Source organism: Eptatretus burgeri, chromosome 5, assembly GCF_056783735.1.
Source record: "Eptatretus burgeri isolate ZD-2024b chromosome 5, Ebu_testis_v1, whole genome shotgun sequence".
In the NCBI taxonomy this organism is placed as follows: domain Eukaryota; kingdom Metazoa; phylum Chordata; class Myxini; order Myxiniformes; family Myxinidae; genus Eptatretus; species Eptatretus burgeri.
This window is the reverse complement of record NC_140965.1, coordinates 68,468,683-68,489,536: the sequence shown is the minus strand read 5'-3', so window position 1 is coordinate 68,489,536 and position 20,854 is coordinate 68,468,683. Positions and strand designations below refer to the sequence as shown.

Sequence of the window (20,854 nt, the reverse complement as noted above, 5' to 3'; positions counted from 1 at the left end):
CCCCCAAAGCACCCAGACCCCCCAAGTGTCCACTCAGCCTGTTCGCAAACTCCTCAGCTACTCTCTCATCCCTGAGCTTGGCAACATCCAGCCTAGGCTGGGATGGTACCATTCTCCAGGATTTAAGGTGCAGCTTTAGAGTTGCTACAACAAGCCTGTGGTCAGTATTGAGGAACTGAGCACTCCGGTAGACCCTGCAGTTCTGGATCATCCTCCAACGACCGTCAATGAGGACATGGTCAATCTCCTTTTGCCACACCGCCAGCGTTGGAATACCAAGTCCAGCGATGAGCTTGCGGGCGCTGAAACCATGAACCAGCCACCCTAAGTCCATGACTTCTTGCAAAGTCAAGGAACTTAGTGCTATTCTGGTTCATAGTTCCTGACCCATGGGGACCGACACACACCTCATAACCATCCCTATCAGTTCCAGTCGATGCATTGAAATCCCCCAAGACTAGAAGTGTATCTCGTCTGGGGCACTGATCAACCACAGACTCGAGTGTGGCGTAGAATGCATCCTTCACGGTGAGGTCACTCGCCTCAGTCGGAGCATAAATAGAGACCAGGGAAATGACACCTAAGAAGTACGAATCCTTAATCTCATAATACGCTCGTTGACCGGTGTTACCTCAATTATCATTGGGGTCAGCTTATTGGACACAGCTACAGCAACTCCTTGGGTATGGTAACCATCAGAGCGACCAGACCAATAGTAGGTGTAACCACCCACCATTATCTCGCCGCAATCCGGTCTCCGAACCTCAGAGAGAGAGCTGCAATCCCGATGTCCAAACGCTTGAGCTCAGATGATAACAGAGACAGGTGATCATCCTCTCTTAGGGATAGGACATTCCAGGCACCCACCCGAAGGGACCGCCTCAGGTTAACCCAAGGAGACCGCCGTCTGGTGGACGACACCTCAGCACCACTCCGACACACTCTCCCGCAATCTGACCCAGGGATGTTACCCCGTGGTTTCCCTCCTATCAAAGATTGGGGTCCCGAAGGCTTTGCCCCAATCCCATCATCCGGTGAGATGACCTGCGAAGCAAAGCTGCACAGGAGGTACTCCCACGGAGTGGGTTTTCAGATTTTTTTGCGTTTTTGCGTTTTGCGGAATGAAGCGTTTTACGGTGGCTGGAGTGCAAATCCTGCCACCAACCTCCTAATAAGAAGTAACCCAACTGCAGGAGGACGTCCGCAGACACAGTTGGGCACTAGATATGGATGGCCGTTGGCTCACAAGGAGCTCCTCCGCCCTTTGACAGGTTTTGTTTTTAATCCTGCTGGGTGTCCATATCCAAACACCCTCCTCACCAGAAAACCTGGTGGGGGAGACGGTTTAGTCGCCGACAACCCGACCATGGAACAGGTTAGTACAGGTTTACATGGTACCTGTAGCAGGTCACAGATCGAACCTGACCTGACTCGCCGTCATAGTGTGGGTTAACACAAGTGTTAACATCACCGTCATACCGAAGAAAAAAAAAAACCAAGGAGTCTGGAACACTGACGCTAACTATTACCTCGACGTGTTTCGACTTATGAGTAACATACAAGTAACGTGTGGAAACGTATGTCAACGATCGCGTAACATGCCGACAACACGTTACTCATAGGTTAGAAATAAGTTTTGGGTACGCTAAACATTACTTCGACATGTTTCGACTTATGAGTAACTTACAAGTAACGTGTGTCGATATGAGTCAACGATCGCGTAACGTGCCTACAACTTATGGCCAGCATTATGCGGAACGTGTGAGTCATACACTGGAACACGTCGAATAATTTCAAGCATGGAAAATTTGTCTAACACCTCGGCATACTACGATGTATGCCAGCGTACAAAGACGTATGCCAGCGTACTACGACATATGCCAGCGTGCTCTTAACGTATACAAACTTACCCATAACGTATTCAACGTGTGCCAGCGGTTTAGCCAAATTTTGCATACGTCAGGCATACGCTGACTAAATCGTCAAGGTCTGACAGGGCCTTAAGCTGCTGGGATTATCATCGGGTGCGAAGGGTGTAGTGTGAAATAGAGAATTGTTATTGTGCTTAATTGCTTTCTTATTCTTCCTTCAGGGCCTTAAGGGCCCTGTCACACCTTGACGTTTTAGCCAGCGTATGGCAACGTATCAAAATGTATGTAAAACGCTGGCATACGCTGAAATATTGATGTTTTTTTTTCAGTTTTCGGCATATTCATAATGAGTTGGACGTATGCATAATGTATTAGTAACGTACACAGAACGTGTTGATAACTTATAGATAACTTATACCAACGAATCAAATATCAAATATCAAAGGGCAGAGGAGCTCCTTGTGAGCCAACGGCCATCCATATCTAGTGCCCAACTGTGTCTGCGGACGTCCTCCTGCAGTTGGGTCACTTCTTATCAGGAGGTTGGTGGCAGGATTTGCACTCCGGCCACCGTAAAACCCTTCATTCCGCAAAACGCAAAAACGCAAAAAAATCTGAAAACCCACTCCGTGGGAGTACCTCCTGTGCAGCTTCCCTTCGCAGGGCAGCTCACCGGATGACGGGATTGGGGCAAAGCCTTCGGGACCCCCAATCTTTGATAGGAGGGAAACCACGGGGTAACATCCCTGGGTCAGATTGCGGGAGAGTGTGTCGGAGTGGTGCTGAGGTGTCGTCCACCAGACGGCGGTCTCCTTGGGTTAACCTGAGGCGGTCCCTTCGGGTGGGTGCCTGGAATGTCCTATCCCTAAGAGAGGATGATCACCTGTCTCTGTTATCATCTGAGCTCAAGCGTTTGGACATCGGGATTGCAGCTCTCTCTGAGGTTCGGAGACCGGATTGCGGCGAGATAATGGTGGGTGGTTACACCTACTATTGGTCTGGTCGCTCTGATGGTTACCATACCCAAGGAGTTGCTGTAGCTGTGTCCAATAAGCTGACCCCAATGATAATTGAGGTAACACCGGTCAACGAGCGTATTATGAGATTAAGGATTCGTCACTCCTTAGGTGTCATTTCCCTGGTCTCTGTTTATGCTCCGACTGAGGCGAGTGATCTCACCGTGAAGGACACATTCTACGCCACACTCGAGTCTGTGGTTGATCAGTGCCCCAGACGAGATACACTTCTAGTCTTGGGGGATTTCAATGCATCGACTGGAACTGATAGGGACGGTTATGAGGTGTGTGTTGGTCCCCATGGGTCAGGAACTATGAACCAGAATGGCACTAAGTTCCTTGACTTTGCAAGAAGTCATGGACTTAGGGTGGCTGGTTCATGGTTTCAGCGCCCACAAGCTCATCGCTGGACTTGGTATTCCAACGCTGGCGGTGTGGCAAAGGAGATTGACCATGTCCTCATTGACGGTCGTTGGAGGATGATCCAGAACTGCAGGGTCGACTGGAGTGCTCAGTTCCTCAATACTGACCACAGGCTTGTTGTAGCAACTCTAAAGCTGCACCTTAAATCCTGGAGAATGGTACCATCCCAGCCGAGGCTGGATGTTGCCAAGCTCAGGGATGAGAGAGTAGCTGAGGAGTTTGCGAACAGGCTGAGTGGACACTTGGGGGTCTGGGTGCTTTGGGGGGTCCTGAAGAGTTGTGGAGCGCCTTCAAGACCACCGTCCTTGATGTTGCCGGTGGATGCCTTGGAGCTCACCGCAGGGCAAAGAAGAATTTTGTCTCTCAAGGGACACTGGATACCATTGACCAGAGTCGCAGGGCCAGGCTGAATGGCAGAGCTGAGCTGTTCAGGGAGCTGAGGCGTAAAACTGTACGTGCACTGAGGGTGGACAAGGAGGCCTATGTGCGAGGAATCTGTGAGGGGGTAGAGCATCACCTGTGGACAGGTGATTCTCGTCCCGCTTACAGGGGAATTCGCGCATTACGTTCATCCAAGCCCATCCCTCGGAGCACTACAGTTCGAGCAGAGAGTGGTAGGCTCTTGACAGAGGAGTCTGAAGTGAAGGCCCGTTGGGCCGGTTACTTTGAGCGGTTGTACCAGGCTGATCCCCCAACTGTCGAGTTGGACGTCAAGGGTGTTACAATCCCTGTTGCTGACCCTCGAATCAACTGTGGTCCACCATCGCTTGTGGAAACACGGGCTGCGGTGAACCAGTTGAAACGGGGCAAAGCTCCAGGGATCTGTGGCATCCATGCCGAACTTCTCAAGGCTGGTGGAAATGCTGCACTCGTGTCGTTGCATGCAGTTTTGTGCTCTGCCTGGAACACAGGCATCATCCCAACTGACTGGAAGAGGGGCCTTGTTGTCCCTCTCTGGAAAGGGAAGGGTGATCGCCAAGACTGCAACAACTACCGAGGGGTGACGCTGCTCTCAGTGCCGGGCAAGGTCTTTGCTCGGATAATTCTCGACAGGGTTCGCCACCATCTGCTTGAGCACCAGCGTCCAGAGCAGTCAGGCTTTACACCAAAGAGGTCAACGATTGACCGTATCCTTGCACTTCGTGTCCTCACCGAACGCAGATGAGAGTTTCGGCAGGGGTTGCTTGCAGCCTATGTTGATCTCTGTAAAGCGTTCGATTCAGTGAATCGGGATGTCCTCTGGAGGATTCTTGGTCTTCGTGGGGTGCCACCAAAACTGATCGATCTGATGTCTGAACTCTACTCTGGTACTGAGAGTGCTGTGAAGTGTGGTGGCACCATCTCTGACTTATTTCCAGTTGTTACTGGAGTTCGTCAGGGATGTGTACTTGCCCCCACACTTTTCAGCACTTGTATGGACTGGATTCTAGGGAGGATGTCGGAGAGATCAAGTTGCGGTGCGTCATTTGGGAATGTCAAGATCTCGGACCTTGACTTTGCAGATGATGCAGTCATCTTTGCGGAGACTTTAGACATCCTCTTGGGGGCCCTCGAGGTGCTGAATGAGGAGTCGGAGCCGTTGGGATTACGGGTTTCTTGGGTCAAAACTAAGATCCAGGCTTTTGGTGACATCTTGGATGCTGCTGTCCTGTCTGTGTCTGTTTGTGGTGAGGATGTTGAGGTTGTGGAGAGATTCACTTACCTTGGCAGTGATATTCATGTCTCTGCTGGCTGCGAGTCAGAGGTCAATAGACGTCTGGGTCGGGCCTGGGGAGTCATGGATTCACTGGATCATGGGGTGTGGCGCTGCCGGTACCTGTGCGGGAGGACGAAAGTCCGAGTCATCAGGTCCTTGGTACTTCCAGTCTTGCTCTATGGGTGCGAGACTTGGACTCTGACCAAGGATCTGAGACGGAGACTTAATTCCTTTGGTACCAGGTCTCTTCGGAGAATCCTTGGCTATCGCTGGTCGGATTTTGTGTCCAACGAGCGGTTGCTGAGAGACTCGGATGAGATTTGTTACCTGCATAGTCCGTGAGCATCAGTTGCGGCTGTATGGACATGTGGCTCGTTTTCCTGACTCTGATCCTGCTCACCAGATTCTCTCAGCGAGGGAGTCTCATGAGTGGAGGAGGCCAGTGGGTCGACCACGTGCCTCATGGTTGCAACAGGTTGACCATCATCTCAAGGAGATGGGGATGGGCCTGGCATCTGCCTGGGGGATGGCCAGACGGAGGCCCCTGGAGTACCGGCGGAAAGTGGACGCAGCGACGTGCTGTTCTGGCACATGCTCCCATACCTGACCTGACCTGACCAACGAATGCTTAGCGTGTTGTTGGCGTTCACAACATATGCCCAACAATAGTCTAACTTATGCATAGCACGGCAGCGTTTCGCCAACGATCACGTGGCGTAGCCTATTAATAGGCTGCCGCTCAATGATTTAAGGTCCTGTCACACCTTGAGGATTTAGCCAGCGTATGCCGACGTATGAAAAATTTGTCAAAAACGCTGGCACACGTCGAATACGTTACAGGTAAGTTTTGTATACGTTAAGAGCACGTTGAAGCACTCTGGCATACGTCGTAGTACGCCGAGCTCGTCGACAAATTTTAAACATGCTCACAATTTTTCGACGTGCTCGGCATATGACTCACACGTTCCGCATACGCTGGCCATAAGTTGTAGGCACGTTATGCGATCGTTGACACACGTCGACACACATTACTTGTAAGTAACTCATAAGTCGAAACACGTCGAGGTAATGTTTAGCGTACCCGAAACTTATTTCTAACCTATGAGTAACGTGCTTTGAACCTATGAGTAACGTGCTTTGAACCTATGAGTAACGTATCTCCAACGCATATTGACGTATGTAGACGTATTTGACATCTTCCGGACGACCACAGAACTTACTGAACATGTTACTAACTTACAGCTACCGTATAATGGCGTATTGTCAGCGTTTAGGGGAATTGGTATATAAAATGGGGTTTACACAGGAGGAACCCGTCCGTGTTCCAGACTCCATGGTTTTTTTTTTGGGGGGGGGCATTCTTTCTTCGGCATGACGGTGATGTTGACACTTCGATGTGTAGTGCAGTTATGATTTAAATCGTTGAGCGGCAGCCTATTAATTATATTATAACCGCACGAGAAATCGAAGTGTCAACATCACCGTCATGCCGAAGAAAAAAAAACAAACAAACAAAAAAACATGGAGTATGAAACACTGACGGGTTCCTCCTGTGTGAACCCCATTTTTATATACCAATTCCCCTAAACGCTGACAATACGCCATTATACGGTAGCTGTAAGTTAGAAACGCGTTCAGTAAGTTCTGTGGTCATCCGGAAGACGTCAAATACGTCTACATACGTCAATATGCGTTGGAGATACGTTACTCATAGGTTCAAAGCACGTTACACATAGGTTCAAAGCACGTTACCCATAGGTTAGAAATAAGTTTCGGGTACGCTAAACATTACCTCGACGTGTTTCGACTTATGAGTAACTTACAAGTAACGTGTGTCGACGTGTGTCAACGATCGCGTAACGTGCCTACAACTTATGGCCAGCGTATGCGGGACGTGCAAGTCATACGCCGGCATACGTCGTAAAATTTCAAGCATGTTAAAATTTGTCGACGAGCTCGGCGTACAACGATGTATGCCAGCGTGCTTCAGCGTGCTCTTAACGTATACAAAACTTACCCGTAACGTATTCAACGTGTGCCAGCGTTTTACACAAATTTTTCATACGTCGGCATACGCTGGCTAAATCGTCAAGGTGTGACAGGGCCTTAACATATTGTACTTTGTCAAGTGATCAACATTGCTTGGAATTGAAAGAATCGAATGGATAAGATGAGCATGTGACCAATGAGATAGTTTCACTTCCATACTGTACCCCACCTCACACTGCACCCCAAACCCTAGCTCATATTATTGTACCCAAAACTATACCCCACCTAACAGTGTACCCTGCACTGTATACAACTGCATACAGTATTCCAACCTATACCCTACCTTACACATGACATAGTACCCAAAAACTGTTCCTCATACAGTACCCAAATCTATACCATTCCACATACTGTAAACTTTACACATGACTCACACTGTACATAACACTGTACCCCAAAACAATATCCTAACTCACACTGTATACTACTTCATACGGTACTCAGAACCCCAACCTACATCACATTGTATCCGAAATGATAGCTTACCTCACACTGAATATTACTTCTTATGTCACCTGTAACTGTATGCCAAACTATACCCTGCCTCACACTGTATACTACTTAATACGGTACCCCCAAACGATACCGCCCATCACTGTACCTGAAACTGACCCTATAATCGCACATGCTACCTCAAACTGTGCCCGTCCTGGCAGGCTTTCGATGAAACCATATTCAGAGATGAGCATCTGGCAGTGGGATTTTATCAACGTGGGATTACATTATTCCTGAGTGAACAGTAGGTACCATGTTTAACTGCACCATATGCAATTAACAAAGTTCTACAGAGCCTCACTCTATGATTGCTTGATTTTGTAATAAACTTGTCAAGATTGTCATAAACATTCAATTATGGTTTTAAAATCTTTCTTACATTCCTATCTTGTTACACTTGCTGCTTTTAACCTCTGTTTTGTAAAGCACACAACCTCTTTCTGCACTGTTCACCCTATCATTTGCCCTAGGTCATCTTCTATCTGATTGGAGGTCAGCCAACATCACTGAATTACATAAACAAGGTGCACAAACCGATCCCCTCAACTATACAAACCTATTAGCTTACTTCCAATCATCAACAAGGTCGTGGAATCCATCATCGCAGTTTATATGAAATCTTTATTTTTCTCCAACAGCCTCATCTCAGATCACCAATTTGGTTTCAGACCAGATCACTCCGCCTTGGATATTCTGCTTCTACTCACCCAGCAATGCATGGAGGCCCTCAATGTCAGACATGAGATCAGGGCCCTGACTTCCTCTACTCTTGTGTCAACTTGTGGCTCTTAACGGAATCCTTAAATCTGGAGTGCCCCCAAAGCATTGTTCTGGGCCCAGTCATATTCCTAAGCTTCTTCAATGATTTCTCTGACTCGATGGAAAATACCCTTTATCTATTTGCTGATGACTCTACTTTCTGAACAATCCTTTTGAGGAAGTTCAGTCACTCAAACTTCTAGGTCACACTATCAGGCATGGTCTTTCTTGGGCAAACCACATTTCAAAATTGGCCTCCAAAGCGAGACGTCGACTGGACATTCTCCATTGTGCAAAGTCCTTCCTTGCACAACTGAACTTCTATCCACCTTCAAGGTTTTCATATACAAGTTGGTGGAGTACTGCTTTCCCCTATGGGCTGGCTCCCCCTGCCTCACACCTTCCTCAGCATGACACCATGGAAACCAAAGCCTTCAATATTATTGGAATCTTCTGCATTGAAGCAGAGTCCATGGGCCTACAGCTTTCCCATCACAGATACGTCGGTGGTCTCTCTATCTTCTACTGCCTCCTTTCTGGTCTTGCACCCTCTGCTCTTATCCTGCTTTGTCCTTCCCCTCCCTCTCCCCTCCCCCCATGTTTCTGCAAGATGCCTGCAGTCTGCTTGTAACCCACTTCTGGTGAAACTCTAAAAATCTAGGCTAACTGTTTACCTCAAATCGTTTGTTCCTCTCTTCTCTCACTCATTGAACAAACTTCCTCGGTGTTTTCAACAAAATGTTCTGTTATGAGAAACAGAGTTTTCTGTAAATCATGGTTTAAATAGTTTACGATGTAGAATCTCTGAGAACGGCATTTTATTTGAGGGTGTGATTACATTATACTGCAACAATTTGTGACATCAGGCAGTGTATAATTGACATGTGTTTGGTGTTCTCTGTTGTAAAGTACATCTTGCAGGCTTTTCTCATGCCTGTACTGACATTCCAGCATTCTCACTCCTTGTAACCTTGGTGTTCCACAGATTTGAAGAATCTTTGCAAGATTTCCAAAAGGCCATGCATTGTCTTCGTGGCAATGCCCTCATTGACTACAAACAACTTGGTTTGCGCTTCAAGCTGTACGCCTGCGAGGTGCATTGAATGTAGCGGCAAAGTAAAATGCTGAAAAAGTGGACACATGCACACTCGTCACAGTCACCCGTGTACAGGCCAGTCACAATTTAAAATTGCCTAATCACAAACATGCAAAGCCAAGCCTCAGCACCCATTCACATATGCAGGAATGTAGATGTCCAGCTGTGGATTTGTGCATGACCCAGTCCCAGACACACCTCGGTGAGGGTGTGCCCAGACCCGGATGCGCACGCGTGCCCAGCCCAGAAGCGTGGAGCCAAACCCCAGGAACGCATACCCAGACCTGGGAGTGTCTATCCCAACCCCAGGAGTGTGCGGCCCAGCTATGGGCATGTGTGGACCTGGGTGAATGTAGCCCAGTTTCATCCCACTCTGGATGAAAGCACATTTCCTATGCAGATGAAAGAGCACAAAAGAACAGCTCAAAAAGATCGTCATGTCTTTAGGTGGTCCAACCAACAAGCAAATTACATTTTAGAACAGAAAACTTTTGCATACCTTTGTATCTAACAAGCTTGTAGCTACCTATGGGTATAAATAACCTACTTGCCCACACTCTGCATGCGTCATGTTCGGTATTTTGTTTGTTAGGTGCTTCAAAACAAGGCACTCGTGCTGGCCTGCCTTAAGCGCTGGGACAACGCCATTCAGGTTCTCAGCCGTGCGAAGGATGCCTGCCAGAAACACCAACACCAGACCTTGGAAGGTGCTTTCGAAGCAGCAAAGGTGTGTGGAAAACGATTATCTGCTTTTCTGTTAATCATGATCCGAGAAATGATGAAAAGAGTGGTAAATAGAATGAGGGATGGCACGATGGCTCAGCTGAGATAACATGCTCACCTCTAAGTTATATTGTCTGGGCTTGATTTCTGCTTTGGTCGAATCCCACCGTAAATGCCATCCTGATGCAGTGCCAACAGGAGAAATTGCATTGACTTTCTTAGGGGATTAACAGTCGACCGGCTGACCTCCAGAAATAACCTTAGAAATCATTTTGATGGCATTTTTTGTTAAAAGTTGTCAACCATGCAAGAAAAAGGTTCAATAGTTTTGATTGACCCAGTTGACATCACGAAATTTGACCTTCAAGATCAAATATAAAGGACAAAATTCAATTTTCTTCAACAATTGTCTCCTATCTGTACGTTTTCAAAAACCAAAAATCTGGAGACAACATATTGACCAATTAATGAGTTATGATACTATAAGGATCGGAAATAATCGGAAATTGTGAAGAAAATTCTGAAGAAAAAATGAAAATATCTCTTAAACTGTTTGACTCACAAAATACTTGCCAACTGACATGACCTCAAATTTGTGATGCATGAAAACGTTTAAAAAGTTTTGGCCCATAGTATTCGGCACTCAATGGGTTAAACTTGGCTTTGATGCACGCTCCACTTATGCACATTTCTTGTCAGTCTTTGAGTCAGTGTGTCTGAAGCCCCCTGCTTTTATATACCTTTCATCTGCAAGTCTGCACTGTTGCCACTGCTGACTGAACAACTGGAGCTAGAAATTGGTGGAAATACCAGAAACCTCTGCCAGGACATGCATTTTCATTGATGGTCACGCCTTGATACAAGCCCTTGGAAAACCACCAGCCAAGTGCGAAACATTTGATGACTATGCTGATGTCTTTACAATAACTGCAGTCAGACATTTTTCTTCCTGTGTGTGTTGAGTAGATGTAGTCTTTGACCAATAAAAGAGAGAAGTCAATAAAATCTGCACAAGGTCTATGTGAGTAGGACAAAATAAACCAATCCGAAAAGTGATCAATCATGGAGATCTGAGCTTTCCACAAGTGTGGAGCAACTTTATTGCTTTGGATAAAATAAGGAGGACCAAGCTGTTAAACACACTGTAAACAAAAAAGCAGAACAGCTAAACGAAAGTTAAACACACTAGGTTGCTATGATGTCCAGGACGCAGCTGAATCTCATGAAAGGATTTCAGAATTAGTCCCAAATCAATGAGATTTTTGTCGTTAGCCCGTCCGCCGTGTAGCGGGAGAAGGGGTTTTGCAAGTGAGTGTGTGTGTGTGTGTGTGTGTGTGTGTGTGTGTGTGTGTGTGTGTGTGTGTGTGTGTGTGTGTGTGTGTGTGTGTGTGTGTGTGTCGTTGGTTGCTCTCTCCATATGCGGGTTTCAGAGGTGGAAGACAGACCTACCAGGTCTCAGGTTATGACAAAACTCGGTGGATGCGTTGGGTAGGTGACAAAAACAAGCTGATTCGATTTTGGTTCATGTCCTGATGCATATCCGGCCTATCAGTGGGATAGAAAACGTAAACTGTTCACCCTGGCAGAGGAATGTACTCTACCGTGTTCCGTTCTAGTTAACCTTGGATACAAAATCCTGAAATATCAGGGTGAATCAAGATATTTTGTGGTAAAGTCAACTTAGATGCTTTTTGGCTCAGTGATTGGTGCATTAAGGTCTATATATCTGTTACTCTACTCTCCCCAACTCACACCACGTGTGATACAAGACTTGATTTCAGGACTCACAACTCAGACTTGGATTCAATGTCAGAAATGGAATGCATCGAGATACTTTCTCAAGAAAAAGGATAGGATTAGCCTGGAGCCATGTTACCTTTGGGCTTTAGGTGAAGCTCAAAAGTGTATGTGTGTTGGTCTTTGCCTGTAGCGCCATGAGCAATGGAAGATTCTAGTCCTACCACCGGGGGAACTATTTCAGCCCAACAAGAAATATGTGCAGCAACTGGAGAGCAAAGATTTCCTTGGAAAACCTAAGGTAGGAAACATGTCAGTGCTGAAAATCAGATGTTTTGCTTTTATAACCAAGCTGTTGCTGTTTGCACATGCACACACACCTGGTTACATGTGCACATAATGTGTGGTGCAGGTTAACCCCCCCACCACTTGCGCGCGCGCGTGCACACACACACACACACACACACACACACACACACACACACACACACACACACACACACACACACACACACACAAACATTACAGCACTCAGAAGAAAATATTGAGATACCAGATGTGAAGATACAGCATGGGATCTTCCTGGGAGACAGTCTTCCCCCCTCTTGTTTTGTCTGGTTCTGGACCCACTGAGTAACCTCATCAACAAACAAGGACATGGATACACCCTAACAACCAATCGAAGAACATCCAAAGAAACAGGAAAGGTGACACATCTACTATACATGGATGATTTAAAGCTCTTTGCACCGAATGATGAAAAATTGACAGAACAGCTAAAACTAGTAAAACGGTTATCTGAGAACATTCACATGGAATTTGGACTCGATAAGCGTGCCAAGTGCACTTTTGTACAAGGTAAACCAACAAAAAAAGGAAAACATAAAAATTAAACTTGAAACAACAACACAGCAGTTAGAAAACAGAGCATCATACAAATACCTCAGAGTAGAAAAGGGCCATCACATATATCACAAACAAATCACCAAATAATACCTATATATAATGAAGCAGATCCTGAAAACATTTCTCCTCCAAGAAACAAAATGAAAACCATATTTTCTCCTGCCTGTGGAACCAACTTCCACATTCTCTTCAATCCCACTCTTCCCCCCAGGTCTTCAAAACAGCTGTTCTCCACCACCTCTTATCTTTCCCCATCCAAAACCATGATCTTTTCTACCCCCGCAAAGTCACCCCAAACTCACCTCCTTCATATTTCCTGCTTTCCTTCCTGATAGTCCCTGTAGTACTATCTTGTTTACCCCCATGTACCTCGCCCCATCCTTCTCTCTTCCACAGATCTCCTCATGTCTCTGTTCCCCACTGTTTTGTGCTTCCCTCTCACACCCCTCTTGTCTCCTGCTCCCTTTGTTATATGTTCTGTGTGTTAGCTGTTATACGAGCCTCGATATTGTATTTAAAAATAAAATAAAAGAAGACATCAGTTTAACTGGGACAGAGAGCTAATAATAATAAATTCCCTAGAATCTAGGGCCTAGATCAAGGTCACCACGCCGATGGATTTAAAAAGATGGCAGGACTGAACCAGATGGACAAGTGTAAGTTCTGCAAGACAGAAACAGAAAGAACTAATCACCTGCTTTTAAGATGCAAAAAACTATTATTATAACAACTTTACACACAATGGCACAACAAAGTAGCAAAGTGATTCATTGGCATATCTGAAAAAAAATTCAACATCCCAGTTCCAGAAAACTCATGGAAACACAAACTAGGGGCAATCATTGAAAATAAGGACGTCATGCTCATGTATGACCTGATGATACCATCGAGCATGAACATAGAAACCAAAGCCTTGTGACCAGACATCGTTCTCAGAAACAAAAACGAAAAGACAGTATCGCTGATTGAGACATCAGGACTCAGCAATTTTGACTTATATAATGCAGAAATCAAGAAAATGACCAAATACCAAAACCTCAAAAATGAGATCAAGAGATCTTGGAAGATGAGGGGTGGTGAAATTTCACCAGTGATAATTTTAGCAACAGGAATAATAAAGAAGAGTCTCACTGAGATTTTGAAAACCATCCCTGGGAATATTACCACAAACGAACTACAATTGTAGGAGGTCCAGGGTTCGGTGATGATCCTGAAAAGAGCCCTCGGAACAAAACTCTGAGAACAACAAAGTTCAACAGCTTGGTCCATGAACTGTGATCCCTTAACGAAGCGGAGGCGGATACTTTGAGTCCTGGGAGGACTTTGTCCCATCTCCTCAAACCAGCAAATGGAGATAACAACCAACGACCAACACGCGCGCACACACACACACACACACACACACACACACACACACACACACACACACACACACACACACACACACACACACACACACACACACACACACACACACACACACACACACACACACACACACACACACCCCTTCATTCCTCCTCATATTCCTTCACCTAGCCCCTCTTGAGTGTGCATTGCCATTTTTACAACTTAGGTAGTGCAGTACAATGTTACACGAAACATGTGTGCTTCAGTTGTCTTTGTGATTCAGCAGTATGAATGACGGATATAACTCAAAGGTCGTTCCGAAAATGCACAGCTGCTCTGACCCACACAAAGAGTGTGACTGATTATACAAAGATATACACAGAACATGAACACAGGAGAACATTTGGCCCTCATTCTGGTGCTCTATTTACACCATCTTACTCCAATATATCAGTTTATCACCTTAATTTCATGAAATGGGAGGGATGGGGGTAGAGAAGTGGGGAGAACAGTGGGAAAAGCACAACGACATCACAGGGGTATGTATGTATAAATGTATATATGGGCAGGAGGGGGAGGGGGGCAATTGTAAGGTGAAAATGAACAAACACTGACAGTACATTCATCCTTTCACGAGACACTCTCTCAGACATCACGATCACGACATACTTGGTACAGCAGCCATACCAAGTTACCTACAATTCCTACCAACACCCATGTACTCTATCGCCAATGCTTCGAGGTACCTATCTAATTCCAGGTAAAACGTTTCTATTGTTTCTGCTGCACTACCTCTCAAGGGAGACCATTATATGCATTAAGTACTCTCTGACTGAAATACCCTTGCTTAATACTATCCAAACTCTCATCTTTACTTTCAGACTATATTGTTTTGAATATATTGCCTTGTTCTTTAACTACACTGTATATTCTGCTGAAAAACTCTTCTGCACTTATTCCCTATATACCCTTCATTATTTTAAACATCTCCGTCAATCCCCTCGTAATTGCCTCCTTTCTAGTGTATAAAGCCCTGTCTCTTTCAGCCGCTCCTCATACCTGAGTCCAGCTCGGCCTGGAATCAATCTATAGTAGCCCGATGCTGTTCTCTCTTAATGGCAGCTATTTCTTTCCTCAGATGTGGTGACCAAAACTGCACATAATATTCCAGATGAGGCCTCACTAAATTCCTGTGCAGTGTTAACACGACCTCCCTTGATGTATAATTTCACCCCCTATGAATAGAACCTAAAACCCTGTTTGCTTTATCTCTAGCTGCCTGATGCTGTACTGCATGCTTACCCCCTGTATCTATTACCACCCCAGATCCTTCTTCTGTGTGACATGCTCCAAAATTTATCTTTGCATCATGTGATCCCCGTTTTCATTATTCTTACCCATCCCAACCACCTTACATTTCTTTATGTTAAACTGCATCTGCCAATATCTTGCCCAATCAATTAAAGTATCGAGACTTTTCTGAATCTGATTACCCCCATCCACTGGCGTATTTAGGGGGGCGCGGGGGGAAGAGGGGGGCGGTCCACCCCGGGTGATAGCCAGGGAGAGAGGGGTGCCATTTGGAGAGTTTAAATACCAGTATACATATCTTTATTTGGGCAGTGTGTAGGCAAGTGACAACTCTGTATAGGAAAAATAAATAATCCAGGTTACATGCATGAAGCAAAAACATACCTACTGCTAATAATTCAAAACATCTCATAGCAACGGAAAACGTGGGGATAGGAATATGGAACTGTGCAGTAAATGGTGGAGACTTGTAATACCCTCCTCCACCCGGAGCGGCACTACACGATACACATTGACAAAGATAATTTGCGGCCCCCCCCACCCTCCCTCACCCCTCAAGACCACAATTGCAAATATAAAAACACCCCTATACATTAATTGGGGTTATGCTGATCCTTTGTAGAAAATCTGGATGTAATTTGCCCAGAACTGAATGAGGAGCAGCCTGACAAACAAACAGTCAAACACAGGTCCATGAATTCTAGTGAGGATTAATGCCAAGCAGTATTACCTGTTTGCTGAATTTTTAATGTCCTGGATATTTCATATTTCCAATTTGCTTACAGAGTCATTCCATCTGAAATCACCAAATTTAAGAAAATGTTCCCAGTTGACCCCCTCAAATTTACTTTAAACTTTCATAAAATAGTTCCCAGGTATCAAAATGAAGCTGCGTAAAATTTTAGGTCCATAGATGCGGTCAACTCCGAGATATTGAGGGTTGAAAATGTGGTTGTGGCCCTATTTTTATGGTCGTTGCGAGCATCACAAAATGACTGCTACTTTTAAACTCCCACAACTTTTTAAATATTAATGCTAGAGCTTTGAAATTTTCAGAGATTATTCTTCTATAACTGCTCTGTAAGAAACAAACATAAAACTGAGTATACCTCTTTTAAATTTTATGACCTGATCAGTTGAAATCCAGAAAAAAATATGTTGGTTTTGTATGAAGACCCAACTTTGAGACCCCATATATTTTTATTGACCCATCCCAGAAGCTTGAAATTTTTTCATGTAATAACTATAATTTTTCATGTAATTTTCATGTAATTTTTCATGTAATTTTTTAATATTTAAAAAGTTGTGGGAGTTTAAAAGTAGCCGTTCATTTTGTGATGCTCACAACGACCATAAAAATAGGGCCACAACCACATTTTCAACCCTCAATATCTCGGAGTTGACTGCCTCGATGGACCTAAAATTTTACGCAGCTTCATTTTGATACCTGGGAACTATTTTATGAAAGTTTAAAGTAAATCTGAGGGGGTAAACTGGGAGGCCTCCGGTGATATGAGGTGGAATGACTCTACTACAGGTACAGTACTGTAATCTGCTTGAAATTTTACTTGCAAGCATGATATATTTTTAATGTGCATTTATGTTTTAAGATTATTCATCTGGGGGGAGGGGGGGGAGTACCAAAGAAAGGGTCTGCCTCAGGTGCCAAATACTCTACATATGTTCCTGCCCCCCCCTGCCCCCACTCTGCTATTAACGTTCCCTCAAAGCTTAGTGTCATCAACAAATTTGGATAGCTTTATTCCTAACCCCGTTGTCCATTTGATGTAAATTATGAATAATAATATGCCCAATAATGACCCCTGAGGTACCCTATTATGTCCATCCTCCCAGTCAGACATCCTACCACTCACAGCCACTCTTAGCATCCCATTACTTAGCCAGTTTCCAATCTACTCCACAAACCCTCACCTTAGATAACAACCTTCTATGTGGTACCAATTATCAAATACCTTCTGAAAGTGCAAATATACTACATCCACTACATTTCCCTCATCCACCCAATCAGAAATGCCTCACAGAACTCAAATAAATTTGTTAAACATGGCTTCCCTTTAGTAAATCCATGCTGACTACCTTTAATTCGTTTAAATTATTCAAATGGTTCCCAATTTGTTCCTTAATTAACATCTCCAACACCTTCCCCACAATTTAAGTCAATATAACAGGTCTATAGTCCCCTAATTATTTTCTGGAATCTTAATTGTTAAATCATCTGGTTACACTTTCCTGAATCTGATCACCTCCCTCTTGCTATCTACCTTACCTCATCACTCACCAATCTCCCGTGCTATCCCTTTGTGGGCCAACACTCGTCTTCACCTGCTCTTTACCCCTTATGTATATAGCTTTGTGATCTGGAAACTCACTGCTAACCCTCAAGACTGAAACGATTAAACTTCAGTTTAATGTTAATGGAACGATTACAAAAGCGAACATTTCACAACTTGCAGGGGTGCTGAGTTTTGATTTTGACTCAAAGCGAAATTATCCTTCGATCAGTGATTTGAATTTGTGAGTTGGGAACATGTATATATATATTCTTTTAAAAAAATAATAAATTAATTTATTCCTCTCATTCACTTTTTCCAGCTCGTGGCCGCTGTACAGGAAGATGACCATGGTTCTGCGCTGGAACCACAAGTATCTCTCGCCTTTTTTGTATATTTGTCTTTAGGTTGTTATTGCATGAGCTTGGCTCAGCTTTGGGGGCACTCAGGAAGTTTCTGAAATGCCTTATAATGTTACTGTTGTTTGATTGATTTGATTTAGGCTTCAATGGCAGATTAATATCACACGATCTGCACGTGCCAATCAACTTGACAAATCTCATCTCAAATGGGTGAAATTTTCTCCTCCATTTTGAAGGCCTCACGGCAGAATGTTTTCACCTCCTGACCTTTCCTCTTTTATTTATACTTTTTGTCTCCGTTTCAGAAACCGATTCGTCTCGCTACACCAGAGAATGTAAAGTAAGTACGATGTAGATAACATTTCATAGGAATTTGGAGAGGCCACAGTTGTTTTTTTCATTTGCTATATTTGTCTAGACTGCTCGGAGTATCTATATTGACTACAATGTATAATAATAAGTTCCATTACCAAACAAATGTTTTCAGAAATGCTTATTTTTTTTTTTTAGAATAAAGCACCCCAGATTACACATTTTCAGACAAAGTGTTTTTTGTTTTAGAATAAAGCTCTCAAGGATACATGTTTTAGAATAAAGTCTTTTTTTATTTTTTAGAATAAAGCCCTCCAAGCTACATGTTTTGAAATAGAATATTTAAAAAAAAATTTCGACTAAAGCCCTCAAGGCTACATGTTTTAGAATAAACTTTTTTATTTTTAGAATAAAGCCCTCCAGGCTGCACATTTTAGAATAAAGATTCTATTTTTTTGCTTTTGGTGGTTGCTAAAGTGAGTTAAAGGGTGATTGTGATACAAATTGACTTATGCTTGCACAGATAAGAATGCAAAGTGAAAAAATTGTTATTTTTAAAATGTGGATTAAAGTACCACTTCATGACAAATTTCATGTGTGTGACATCAGCATAGAGTAGTGATTAATATATTTGTGTTAATGTTCCAAATTAAAAAATATCTATTAAACGTCATTCGGAAAAAGAAATTATCAGAAAACTTTGGACAAAACTCATGTCTTGTCAGTTTTCTATTTTTCCTTACAGAGATCGAGGCTTAATTATGGAAAAGCTGAATGACAGGGGTGAAAGGCTGACAAGATGGAGCAGAGGAGAACAGACAGACAAGGGATGGACAATTAGGCAAGGAACAAACAGACAGATATCACAATAAGGGACATTTGGACACGGCAATGTTAGCAGAGGAGGCCAAGTAGCCAAAGGACATCGAAGCAGAGAGAAAGATTTGACAAACGCGGTAAATGTTTATTATACCTTCTGAAAGTCCAGATATACTACATCCATAAATGTCCCTTCTTTGTTCTTGATAAAAGGCACGAGAGAGGAAAATCACTGAGAATAGAAAATATCAGAAATTGGAATAGGCATGTCACAAGATGGTGATTGCTCACCATCTTAAGAGGTGGAGGGAAGAATATGACTCGGTGAGATCACAAGTAAAGGATGGTGGAGTCCTCGACCATGGTTTCACTCTTGATGAGCTCCAACAAGGGTGAAACCATGATGGTCAATGACTCCACTATCCTTTACTTGTGACCTTTAGTCCTCGGTCTTTGAAATAGACGAGTGTGCTGCTGAAGCTGTCCAGGCAGAAAGTGAAGTGGGATGTATGGCTCATGGTGTTGCATTTATCGATGCATTTAATTCCACGATGCATTTATTGAGTAGGAAGGGCCTTATTTTGGTTAATTGTTAAGCCCGACAGCAAATCTACCTCCTGGTTGGTGAGGCAGTAAAGCAGAGGTAATATTCTTGTGTGGCAGACAGACATTACTGTTCACATATCACGCAGGTCCAGTTGATATGGGAAGCGAACTGTGCTTTACTGTTTTACCAAGCCAGGTGAACACAGTATTAAGCCAACTGAGTTCCAAGGTTACAGGTAAACGATGATGTGGTGTGTCATTCTGATGAGCTCAAATAAGGGTGAAACCATGGTTGACGACTCCAATATCCTGTACTTGTGACCTTTAATCCTCAGTCTTTAAAATACACTCATGTGCTCTGCTGAAGCTATCCGGGTAGGAAGCGAAGCATTACACATGCGCTCTTGGCGTTTAATACCATGATGTATTTATCGGGTCAGAAGGGCGTTAAGTATATATATATATATATATATATATATATATATATATATATATATATATATATATATATATATATATATATATATATATATATATATATATATATATATATATATATATATAACCCACCGATATCTCTCACCTGTGAATGGAGGGACGAGCCAATCAGCTCTCAACTATTCAACGAAACCCAGGTGGCTAGGATTATATAAATAATTGATACCTCGTACACTCCTCCAGCTGAAGAAGCTGCATAAAGCAACCCAAGAAGTCTGACACAAGGTTAGCGCTTTGCTGTTTCGAATCCTTCCCAGAATTTGATCACATCAAAGCCAACTCAGAGAGATGTGTGTGGGTCTTTAATTATTTATATATTGACTGCTTGTGACGTTTGCACATTGTACATGCTTGAGAGCCTCATTGGTATGCATTGCTGTCTGCATTATCGCTGATAATTCGCCAATAAGCGATGAAACTGGTCCGGTAGCTGAAGGGGTGTGTAGCATTGAGATTCTCATGTGTGTATTATATGTGAATGTCTTTATACTAGTGGAGGAACACTGGGAAGGGTTCAAAACAGCAAAGCACTCACCTTGTGCAGGCCTTCTTGGGTTGCTTTGTGCAACTTCATCGGCTCGAGGAATGTGGGAG

The 20,854-nt window shown here is 43.9% G+C and overlaps 2 protein-coding genes across 3 annotated transcripts in view; one reads left to right on the top strand and one right to left on the bottom strand.

Moving 5' to 3' along the window:
- The window catches only part of NOXA1 (NADPH oxidase activator 1), a 71,771-nt gene that overhangs the window by 3,624 nt on the left and 47,293 nt on the right, over positions 1-20,854 (top strand). The window contains exons 2-7 of one of the 2 annotated variants that reach the window (XM_085882277.1): positions 7,712-7,794; positions 9,295-9,403; positions 9,998-10,132; positions 12,059-12,166; positions 18,046-18,096; positions 18,391-18,425. In XM_085882277.1, the coding sequence (XP_085738403.1) occupies positions 7,712-7,794; positions 9,295-9,403; positions 9,998-10,132; positions 12,059-12,166; positions 18,046-18,096; positions 18,391-18,425 (521 nt within the window). The remainder of the gene's footprint in view (positions 1-7,711; positions 7,795-9,294; positions 9,404-9,997; positions 10,133-12,058; positions 12,167-18,045; positions 18,097-18,390; positions 18,426-20,854) is intronic. The other variant, XM_085882278.1, reaches the window with a different exon arrangement.
- Positions 1-20,854, bottom strand: part of AFMID (arylformamidase) — a 153,354-nt gene that overhangs the window by 88,035 nt on the left and 44,465 nt on the right. The gene's annotated exons all lie outside the window — the stretch shown is intronic.